Source organism: Chelonoidis abingdonii, chromosome 19 (assembly GCF_003597395.2).
Source record: "Chelonoidis abingdonii isolate Lonesome George chromosome 19, CheloAbing_2.0, whole genome shotgun sequence".
NCBI classification, from domain to species: Eukaryota; Metazoa; Chordata; order Testudines; family Testudinidae; genus Chelonoidis; species Chelonoidis abingdonii.
In genome coordinates this window covers 2,828,477-2,840,849 of record NC_133787.1, presented here as the reverse complement: position 1 = coordinate 2,840,849, position 12,373 = coordinate 2,828,477, and the positions used below count along the sequence as shown (strand labels likewise).

Genomic DNA, 12,373 nt, shown 5'->3' with positions numbered 1-12,373 from the left:
AACGCCCAGTCCTGGGTGTTGTGGTGAGTGCATGCAGAATGGGTTGCTCCACTTAGGCAGAAAACATGGTCCTTTGTCTCCAAAGTTGTTTTTTTGCTGGCTGTGAACCACAAACACGTTCCTAGGGAGCAAGCGCAGCTTTCCTGTGCATTAAAAACTCTCCATCTGCTGTCTTAAAACACTTCACGGGGTCTAATTGCTCGCTGGGGCACAACAGGAATTGTGAAAATGGTGAAGATGTAAAGAATGGGGATGATTGATTAAAAAGACTATCTAGAAGTGCGGAGAATCAGGAGGGACTCGAACGGGGAATAATAAAAGAACCAGGAGGTGTTTGACTTAGGCAAGAAAGGTAGTAAAGTGCATACGGACGGGGAAGAGACAAAGGAGTGAATGTGCTAAGCTGCCTGCAGATACCATTATATGCTCAGCCAGTCGAATCTGCACGACATATATAACTCGGCTCATGCTCGAGCCAGCCTATACATTCATGCGCACGGTACTTGCAAGCCACTATGCCTCCCAAATTGAATATTGACAGGACCCGGAGCGGTTCACCAGTCAAACGATGAGGGTGGCGTAAGCTAAATAAGTGTTTATGGGAGCATTGCATGAAGCTCGTAGACCGGTTGTGGAAACAAGCCGGATAGCGAGGGATATAAGACGCACTCGGATCTTTTCGTATTGGTAGTCAAGTAGGCGGAGGCTAACTTCCAGACTGCAATAGGTCACCGAGCGATAAGCTAGTGATCTCCAGCGAGAGTGCCAGCTCTCAGTCCGTAGTTTTGTCTCTTGCTCACAGACTCCGGCGCTCAGGAGTTGGGGCGAGGCGTCAATCTATCTATAGCAGATCCCCAATATGATGCTCGTATATACTCACGCGCGGGAGTCCGACCCTGCGAGCCACTGCTCGGTCTTCATGAAACGCCACACCACCGATAGGAGGAGCGTGAGTTGATCCAATCCCAATGGATACCTATCCATTCAGTTGCTTGTTTCCGTCGCCAGTAAGGCAGCAAGGCGTTCTGTTCCCGCTCGCTGAGCACGTCCGTTACTGCCAGAAGCAATTTAGTGTCAGGAGCGTCAGCCGAATCTATTCATCGCTGACTCCTCGCTGATTTGGAGTCTAAAGGAATAGCTCAAGTGCCAAACGTGATGTTGGCAACATCATCAGCACAGTCTCAGCAGCTCGGGCCCATTTCTATCAGAAATCACACAACAGACTCACAATGGCACCAAACGGCTCAAAGGAGGCAATGCACCACGGGGCGTTAGGAAGGAAAGCGGAATGACCCACCTTCCGTCCCTTCCCACAACCCACAGCGCCGAAATGGGACGAGGTGTCTGTAGGATAGCTGCCCACAATGCACCACCTCCAACAGCGCTGCTAACTGCTGCAAATGTGGCCACACTGCAGCGCTGGTAGCTGTAAGTGTGGCCACACTGCAGCGCTGGTCCTACATCAGCTGTACGACCACAGCTGTAACTCCAGTGCTGCACATTTCCCAGTGTAGCCAAGCCCAAAAAGAACTGTCCCCCACAGGGTCACTGTCCCCCAACAGGACTAAGCATTAGACCTGATTATCAGTGATTTCAGCTGCAGTGGTCGCTTAAACAGAAAAGACATTCATGGAGCCTAATCAGCCTCTTAAACAGTGGAGAGGGATCCCCCCCCCCACCCCCCTCTCTTGATGCCTTCAAATTATCACAGGCTAAGTACAGTTCTACTGCCCTTTACTCATACAATAAGAACAACATTTCATCCCCCATTCCCACCACATTCAAGTGACTTGTAACCCAACCCCAGCCAAAATCTATCACTTGGACAACACAGCTCCGTTTGCTGGATACCTAGGTAGATTAGATGTGAATGTAAATACAATCTGGTCCTGAAGCCTTTCCCGGCAGCCCCACCTCATCACTAGCTGTCAGGGAGAGCTCATTTAGACTTTGCTTACAAATCATCATTTGAAATTATTAGGTTGGCCAACATCACCGAAATGAATGCACTGACATCGTAAAAAACAACAGCTGTATAAGGAAGCTAGTCTATGTTCATACTTTTCAAATCTATTATACTTTTTCAGATATACATATTTTAATCATACACTGTATAAGCTTTTAAGGTATGTATTAATGTTTCAGTTTAAATTCAGATTTCCAACCAGTCACTAAATTGGTATGTAACTAGCTCACAAAACTGGGGAGGGTGTTGGGAAAATTCAGGGGGAGTGTACACTCCCGCCCCGGGTGGGGTGTAGGGAAATCACTGAGAGACATATACCAACCTCCTAGAAGATGGGGGCACCCAGCTGTTTGCATGACCCCCCTTTTACTGGGCACCTGGGTCTGGGCTGTTTAGTCTGTTTTGTTTGGCTGATTCATCAGCCTGGAGGCCTCCCTGAGGAAGCGGGGTCCCACATTCTCCCCAGGAGGGCCTGCTCCCCTGGTGAGGATACTGTCAAAGCTGCTGCTGCCGCCTCCCCATGAGGAATCATAGCAAGGCCCTGACACGCATAGCTGGAGAGGTGAAGGGGAATTTTACCTGGGAAGAGACCAGAGTTTCCCATTTCAGGCCTGAAATTCACCGAGTGGCTGAGCTGAAACTGTCACAAGCTGTGACATGCTGCGTGTCTATTGATCTGTGCAGAGAGACCCGGCTCCGCGGGAGCACCAGGTGGGGAGGTGGTGGCTCTCCAGGGCAAGCAGGCTGGGTTCTTTACACTCCCTCTGTGAACTGCGCTTCTCTTCTGAGAGGTGGCAGTGGGTGCAGGGGCATGCCAGTCTCGGCTTTCTCCATGCATCTCACTGCTGATCTGCCTCACCCTAGTTCTGTCAGCATTCCCCATCCGTGACCTGCCAAAGCTGCTGTTCTGCAGCGTGCAACACAGGTCTTCAAAATCCTTCTCCTCCAGCCTGATCCGCAGCATCACCCTATTATTCCAGTGCTGGGACCCCCCACCCACATCGCCAGGCCAGCGTGTTAGCCCCAACCTGCAACATCCACCCCAGCTAGGGACAATGGGCATTAGGCCCTCATCTAGCCTGTCACCCACGCTTCTTTGTGAAGAGCCTTCAGTTCAGCAAATAGGCTTGTCTCTGTTTTGACCATATCCATGGCACTAGCATGGTGCATTTCACCTCCATTTTGACGCTGAGCACTCCTCAGCATTGAGATTATCACATTAAAAAATTGAGGCCGAGAAGAGGAAAGCCAAAGAACCCAGTGGCCCCGGGTGAGAAACAAGGAGAAAAGAAGGTGTCATAATGGAACTAGAAGAGGGGCAGGCCCAGGAATATGTAGTTACGGATTGTGTGGACTATTCCTTAATCATCATGCCAATTCAGATAGGAGAGTGGCAGCTCCTGATAGACTAGGATATGAGCAAGTCTGCCAGTAGTTATGCATCCAAACCAATTGATGTCCCACAATGTTTTTGGTGTCTCAGTTCAGAGAAGTCATCAAAAAACGAAAAGGCCTCAAAAGTTTTACACTAATATATTGCAGCAGTTAAAAAAACGAAAATAAAAAGAATGCTAATTGTGTCTTTTAAGCTTTGGAAGGCAACTCTTGCATGAATTGACCATAATTAAATTTTAGAACTTTTTAACTCCTGGTTTCCCATCACTTAACCACTCAGCACTAGCAAAATGAGAGACTTGCTTGGTAACACCATCCTGCCTACGGTTCAGGCACTGCCCTAGGCTAGAACCAATTTGCTGGGAAGCCTTCAAAAAGAACAATCACCCCAGTGCAGCATGTCCAGATCAAGTGACACGTTGTCTCCTGTTCGCTAACAAGAATCAGCCACCTCCGCAGGAAGTGAGGGAGAAGGACTGGCGAAGGAACAGGTGAGACACAAAAACACACGTGAGTCCCTGGTGTTAATTACAGTACAGCTTTTATTAATACTGGAGTCTTCACAGTGCATTCGTTACTTGTAGCAGTGACTATTTAAATCAAGGGCGGGGTGGGGAACAGGAGAATTGTCCGAAAAAGAAAAGAAAAAGAAAGGGTGAGGAAAGGGTAGTGGAGGGGGAGAGACAGGAGCACAGGGGGAAATAAATTAAAAAAAGAAACAAGTTAACAACAGCACCAGAAAAGTTACTTCAGTCAAAAGACATTTTTTTAAAGGAAATTTGTTTTCTCTGTACAAAATGAAAAATAAAACCAAAAAGCAAACAGTTGTCACGTGTCGTCATCAGCTCTGGTCACAACAAGAGGGGCGGGAGAGACGGGATGGAGAGCGGTTATAACTAATCTTTATTACACAGTGTCAGAGTAACAGGGTTGAGATGCAACACACACACACACACACACACACATATCTGGGCTGGTGGGGGAGACTGGGATCTCCCATTTCGAGCTATGTACATCGTGGTGATCTGCTGTGCTTTGCATGAGGAGTGGGAGAGAGGAGAAAGAAAAGGTCATGGAGGAAGAAAAGGTTGTGCTTTCTTAAAGGCCTTTTACAGATCCCTAAAAATAACCATTTTCAAAGACTGACTAGGGCTTTCAGCGCCCAGGGACACGGCTCCTTGGCTGCAGTTCAGAGACCTTTGCTTTTCACATCAGAGTTGGACTGTACATGCTACTAGCTTGGCCTTTATTCTTAATGCAATCCCTCCTCTCCAGCCCCACCCATCACACATCTGCTTCAGAGAGGCACAGGGTTGCTCTGCTTGGCTGAAGTGTTTCTCAAAGACCAGGAGAGCCAACCCCCCCCGCACGCTGCTGAAAGCCTGGCAGGCTACAGGAGAGATGAACAGTAAGATCAAAACCGTAGGAGTCAACGACAGTGCAACTCCACCAAAATCAAAGGGATCTACTCATCCCCAGTGCGACTCACTGAAATCAACGGGCCCTGCTCATCCCCGGTGCGACTCACTGAAATCAACGGGCCCTGCTCATCTCCGGTGCGACTCACTGAAATCAACGGGCCCTGCTCATCCCCGGTGCGACACACTGAAATCAACGGGCCCTGCGCATCTCCGGTGCGACACACTGAAATCATCCCCGGTGCAACACACCTAAATCAATGGAGATCCCCAATCATTGGGCTATTATATCCAGAGTAGCTCAGTCTGCGTATCCAGGGTCTGACACGGCTCCCATCGCCGTAGGATCCCCTCTGCCCAGCTACTGCTCAGTGCAAAATACACCAGGCCAAGGGCAGCCCTCGTGTGGCTCCCTCTGTGGTTCTCTGTCCCCATCCCACTGTGGTCGGCCACCTGGTGACAATGGTACCGCTGAGCTATTGGTCCTTCGGAGGGTGTAAGGCCAGGGCTTCCGGCTGCCTAAGGTAAAGGGGTGAGGAAGGGAGGGGGGGTGGACTAGACCAGCTCTCAGCCAATCATAACTCAGCATTTCTCTAGCAAGCTGGTTGAGTACTATTCATTCCTATCCAATCAGATGCAGGGAAAGACCAGCTCTCCCCTTTCCAAACCCAAACCCTACAGACCACATGGCCACTGCTGTTCAGCCAGGACACCCTGCCCCAGCTTCCTCCCCTCCAGTCACGCATCCACTCATCATAAATCCCTCCGCCTTCCTGACGGCACCTTCCGTTACCCAGCACACGTTGTAGGTTGGGGGGGGAGGGCAAGAGGCAGACAGCTTGAGCACCCACACACTCTACCAGCTTGACACGCATGGTAGGGGCATGGAGGAGGCCAGGCATAGATTCAGATTCCAAGGGCCCACTGGGATCACCTGGTTTGAACCCCCAGCATGGCACCAGCCATAGGACTTCCCCACAGTAATCCCTAGAGCAGAGCTTTTTGAGAAGCAGCCAGTCCTCATCTTAACATTACCACTCATGGAGAATCTACCTCCACCCTTGCTAAATCACTCCAATGGCTAATTACTCTCCCCGGGAAACATACAGACCTCCTCTCCAGTGTGCATGTGTCTAGCGTCAACTACCAGCCACTGGGCCGTGTTAGACCTTCGTCTGCTAGATGGAAGCACCCATTATTCAATGATTGTTCCCCATGTAGATACTTACAGACCGTGATCAAGTCACCCCTTAACCTTTTCTTTGTTAGCTAAATAGACAGCTCCTTGAGTATGTCACTCCAAGGCAGGGTTTCTAATCCTTTAATCAATCTCCTGACTCTTCTCCAATTTACCCACATCCCTCTGGAATGGTTAGCACCAGGCCTGGATACAGGATTCCAGCCGTGGTCTCATCAGTGCCAAATACAGGGACAAAGGAACCTCTCTACTTCTACTCCCCAGGGTGGCATTCGCTCTTGCACTGGGAGCTCACGTTCAGCTGATTATCCACCCCCACATCTGTTCCAGAGCCCCTGCATACCAGGAGAGAGTCCCCAGGCCACAAGCATGGCCTATGTTCTTTGTTAGCAGATATGGACATAGACATTTACCCTTATTAAAATGCACCCTGTTTGCTTGCACCCAGTTCACGACGTGATCCAGATCACGCGGAATCAGTGAACCCTTCCATTGGCACAGCTGCTGCAAGGTCTTTATGGGAGTGCACTGGCCTGTTTCTCCCACTGTATTTATCCAACCAACATGGCAAAGCCCTGCTAATAAGTGAGGGAGGTGTGTCTATCAGACCAGGTTATGAACAGAACACAGTCATCCCTAAATCTGTTCCCCCCCACCAATTAATGGGGGTGGGGGAAGACGGATAGCTCAGTGGTTTGAGCATTGGCCTGCTAAACCCAGGGCTGTGAGTTCAATCTTTGAGGGGGCCACCTAGGGATATGGGGCAAAAATTGGTCCTGCTAGTGAAGGCAGGGGACTGGACTCAATGACCTTTCAAGGTCCCTTCCAGTTCTAGGAGATTGGTATATCTCCAGTTATTATTACTTATTAATGCTTCTGTGGCTCTATTTCTTCTGACTCAAAATCCAGTTAATAGGGGGACAGTGATCATGCCACGGTCTATGGTTTTGCCATTGACTTCTGAGGAAGGATGCAGCACCCCATCAGGGTGACAGGAGTGGGAAAGCAGGTTCCCAGGAACCTAGTGCTGGGAGATGCCAAGAGGCCATGATTATTGGGGCACTCATGACCATTAGCTTCAGGTGGCCTTGGGCGAAGCAGCGTCAATGACAAGGAGCTGTGACCTAGGGCCCCCATGTGTCCCAGTGAGAACTGTGTCCTCACTGAGACAGAACTCCAGTGGGGCTCGTGGGCTCTGGCCGCCAGCTCTGCTCACCTTGTAACCACTGAAGCTAATGGGTGTTTTGTAAAAGGAGCAGATCTCATTCTGCCACCTTTATTCCCACTGAGTAACACCTTCCTGTGGGAGGACTCCCCATGCTTTTCAGTGGGACTGTGTGTGGAGTAGGTGCGACCGGCCGTGAGTCTCGGAGGGTTGGGGGGAGAATGGCCCCAAGCAAGACCTGAGATTCCCATTCCTCATGGGACGGCATCTTACTGGGAAAGGGACGGTTCAGGGCACCAAGTCCCCGCGGCACAGCCCTGTGTAGCGTAATGCCAGCAACGGGCCTCTCAGCTCCAGGGCCCTTCGCCATGACACATCCACCGGGGCCCGGTGCTGGCCATCCCGGCCCTGTGCAGCTGAACCACTGATGTCAGCGTGGTGTGTTTGTGCTGATCTGGTGGCTACGGTTGTGGTGAGCAGGAGTGAGTGTGCGCAGATGCACCCCTCGCCACACTACAAAACCCTGCATACACCCCCAGCTGGGCACATATGCACCCCCCCAGCCTGACACACACTCATGCAAACACCCAGATGGGGAATATACTGCACAAACAGCTTCAGGACACCCAACCCCAGATCCCCTGGGACACTCGAGAGCACACCGAGCAGAAGCCTGCTGGATTCATAGCTATCTGGCAGCCCCTTTACTCTCTACTTGGGTTAGCAGTCCCAGGCTAAGGCCGGCTGCGAAGCTGGATGCGGGGAAAAGGTAACTCTTGAGCAGGCCGGTTCCTTTAAATTACCAGTGCTGGTGTATCTGAGTGCCTGGCACAGAGTTGTGGCTGGGCACCCCAACCCCCTGCCTTGTCGCTTTATGGCTAGAGACCCACACAAGCAGTCTAACCTCCTGAGAAACACCTGTAACCCATGGCCCCTGGCCTGAGAGCTGGACACGCTAGACAGAGCCGGGGAAGTCCTTCCGCAGCTCAGCTAATCGGGAGGGGAGGAGAGCCTGGCCTTTTGCACATTGCCAAGTTTTCAACAGGAGACTGTGAAGTGCTAGCCCCAAAACCCGCTCCCAGGGGGCACACGCGTGGGGGCAGCTGCTCCCCCAGCAAAGGTCTGTGACACCAAAGCACCTCAGGGTGTGCCAGGAACGCTCTCTATTCCTCTGGTGCTCTGGTGACTCTTTTCACTGCAGCCACGAGGGAGGGAGGGAGGGAGGGAGGGAGGAGAGAGGAGAGGGGTGGTCAGATGCTCAGCACAGGACTCCGTGCATCTTCCGTCCAGAGGAAGAGGAAGGAGGTGGCTTGTGGCGGACAGCAGCCAGCGGTCCTTGGCGTTGTGTGTGTGTCTATCTGTGTGTGTTCTTTATACTTATTATGTAGCTACTTATTCGAGTCCAGGGTCGTGCCCCCCCAACACACAGTGGGGGTGCCCCCTCTTGTAGCGCTGACTCCTGCTGGCAGCGAGGAGTCTTTAACAGCCAGGAGCACAGTGTGGACAGGGGACGGGGAACGAGGAGGGCATGAGAAATGAAATATAAAATAGGCTCCAAAACCAGTTCAGTGCCTCCTAGGCGGCGCCTTGTGAGTCTGTTAGCAAAGACTTTTAATTTCCATTTAAATCTAGATTGGTCTCTAGCTCCATAAAGTGGCTTTGCCTCTGTGATTCTTTACTGGATTGATTTCTCTTCTATGCTCAGCCTGGCCCTGTGTTCGCTCTCTTCCCATGGGGTGCGCTGGGAGGGAGGGGCGGCAGTGGGGGTGTCATCACAATATCCGGGGGGCGGATCTGTCGTTGGTGATGGTCCTGCGCAGGCGCACGCCGCGCCGGATGGCTACCAGCATGTCTTCAGCGGGGGGCTCGCTGGATGCAGCTGGGGGCAGAGTGGGCGTCTCCTCTCCAGGGCTGGGGACAGAGAGAGCGGTGGGGAAGGGGAACTGGCCCTCGCCCAGGGCATGGGCACTGGCCACCAGCTCGCCAATCTTCTCCACCAGGCTGTGCCGGTTGGCGGCCAGCTGCTGGTCCTCCTCTTCCTCAGCAGAGAGGTGCTGCCCTGGCCCCGGGTACACCGATATCTCCATGGCGTTGCTGCCCCAGGCTGTGTTGGGGAGGCTGAGCCTCTTGGGCGAGGCTTTGGCGAAGTCCATTGCGTTTGGTGAGGCGTCATCGGCATAAAACACACACTCTTCACTGCCCACCCGGGTGGGCCCAGTGTAGCCAGGGGAGTCGGGCACGGTGGGGGTCTTTACTGGGACAATAGGGGGCCGGATGGGGATGGGCCCGGCGTTGGAGAGGGTGCGACGCACTGAGGGCTTGGTGGAGGGCGTGCGGCGGATGGTGGCCACGCCAGGTGGGGCGCTGGCTGGCAGGGGGGTCCCGGTGGGCAGCCCGGCGGTGGAGGCGGGGCGCTTGGTCTGGATCATGCGGCGGTAGTTCTGGGCGATGTTGCTGTTGCGTGGGATGGTGGAGGATTTGTCAAACTCGCTCTGGCTGTCACACTCCACGTCGCCATTCACCGAGTAGCAGTCGTAATCCGAGCCTGGGGGCAACACGCAGCGTCAGCGCAACACAGGCACAACCAACACATGCAACACAATCACCAACAACACAGCATCAGTGCAACACAGGCACAACCAACACATGCAACACACTCACCAACAACACGCAGCATCAGTGCAACACAGGCACAACCAACACATGCAACACAATCACCAACAACACGCAGCATCAGAGGGACACACCACCACGACCAACACACGCAACACAATCACCAACATGCAGCATCAGCGCGACACAGGCACACCCAGTACATGCAGCACAATCACCAACAATACAGGCACACCCAACACATGCAACACAATTACCAACATGCAGCGTCAGCTCAACACACCACAACCAACACATGCAACACAATCATCGCCAATACACAGTGTCAGCGTGACACAGGCACAACCAACACGTGCAACATAATCGCCAACAACATGCAGCGTCAGTGCAACACACCACCACAACCAACACATACAACACAATCACCAACAACACACAGCGTCTATGTGACACAGGCACACCCAATACAGGCAACACAATCACCAGTAACACAGGCACACCCAACACATGCAAAACGATCACCACCACAACCACCAACACACAGTGTTAGTGTGACACAGGCACACCCAACACATACAACAATTACCAACAATACGCAGCATCAGCATGACATACCACCACAACCAACACATGCAACACAATCACCAACAACAGGCAGCGTCACCCCGACACAGGCATAACCACCACAACCAATTGCAACACAATTACCACCAATAGGCAGTATCAGCACAACACACCACCGCAACTAACATGTGCAACGCAGTCACCAACAACACAGGCACATCCACCACAGCTAACCCATGCAACATAATCAACACCATCTAGCATTAGCATGGCACAAACACATCACAAAACCGCCAGCAGTAACACAACCACAGCCACAGCATGCGCAACACGACCACCAGCAACACAAATGATGCCACATATCATCAGCATGCCACACACACATACACCACAACCACACCACCAGCAGCAACGCAACCACATGTGCAACGCAATCAACACATAACATCAGCATGACACACACAGACACACCACAACCACCACGAGCAGGAACACAATCAGAGCCACTACACAATCAATACATAGCATCAGCATGTCACACACATGCCACAACCACAACACCAGCAGCAACAAAACCAGAGCCACAATACATGCAACACAATCACCAACATCAGCATGACATACAAACCACAACTTCCAGCTACAAAACCACCAGCCACAGCATGCACAACACAACCACAAAACATGAACCAGCAAGAGAACCACAACCGCATTACATACACAGAACCGCCAGCAACAAAACCATTCCAGACACAATGACCATCAGCAACTCAATGACACCACAGAGCCAAAATGCCAGCATGATCCAAAATACACATCATCACACATAACACAACCACAACTTCTGATAAAAAACACAATACAAACTTAACAACCAGACTACATGCCACACAATCAAAACATCACATCATACACCAACCACATTACATACAACACAAACATAACACAATGCAGAAATAAGCAAACAAAGCACAACACAAAAATCATACAAACACACACACACGTATCACTTACAACACAGCCACAACACCCCACCCCACAGTCATAGGTGCAAATATGCCCAAAGCCCACCCACCACACCACAAACCACCATGCAAACACAAGCTGGTGGGCAAATGGAAAACCACATTTTGCAAAAATGTTGAAAAAGCTGAAGATATTGTCTCCTCCGGCTTGTGACAAGGAACCATTTCTTATTTATTCAGTACCAAGGTCACCGAGCAAACCCCACCTCCGGAGGTTTTAAGAGCAGCTAGGACAAACCCCTATGCGGGCTGGTCTCAGCATACCCGCTGGTCACTGCCTCTGCGCAGGGGGCTGCACTCTCGAGGTCCCCTCCAGCCCCACAGTTCTATGAATCTAGAATACGTTTGCAAAACCGGATGTAGAGAAAGCCCTGCGGCATGATAGGAGCTCCCGGCTCCCTCCCAGATCCGGCCCCCAGTTCTGCCCCAGCCTGCAGCTCCAGAGCAGCTTCTGATTTATTCTACCCTGTTTGATCCCTTCAGAAGGAACCCACAGGGCTGCCCGGGGGGGAGGGGGAGGCGCAAGTGGGGCAATTTGCCCCAGGCCCCGCAGGGGCCCCCACAAGAATATAGTATTCTATAGTATTGCAACTTTTTTTTATGGAAGGGGCCCCCGAAATTGCTTTGCCCCAGGCCCCCTGAATCCTCTGTGGTAGGCCCTGTGCTCCGCCCCCCCTGGGGACCCAGTGGCTTCGCATCCTGAGATCCCTGTAGCAGTGACTGGCCATGCGAGTGGTGGATCTCAGTGAGTCTGCTGGGCATCAGCCCTGGCTGAGCACTTAGCTCCAAAGCCTGGACAGCCCAGCCCTTGCTGGCCGTACCTTGAGACGACGGACCCGTTGGGGTGGTTGCGGGATAGTGTCTCTGAGCAGGACGGAGTAGTGGTGCGGTGCTGTAGCCACTGGAGTACTGCAGGGAATCCCGGCCTGCTCTTCTGGTGTTCGAGGCTCAGGCCACGCGTGTGAGCACCAGGCCAGGTCGCTGGCAGCGGGGACACCTCCTCACCTGCTGTTGGAGAACCAGCTGAGA

General features: G+C 52.1%; 1 protein-coding gene across 1 annotated transcript in view; it reads right to left on the bottom strand.

Annotated features, from left to right (window-relative positions):
• Positions 1-8,369: 8,369 nt before the first annotated feature.
• MTSS2 (MTSS I-BAR domain containing 2) overlaps positions 8,370-12,373 on the bottom strand; it is an 83,271-nt gene continuing 79,267 nt past the window's right edge. The window contains exon 15 of the mRNA XM_075073832.1: positions 8,370-9,687. Within this exon, the coding sequence (XP_074929933.1) occupies positions 8,915-9,687 (773 nt within the window). The 3' untranslated portion in view covers positions 8,370-8,914. The remainder of the gene's footprint in view (positions 9,688-12,373) is intronic.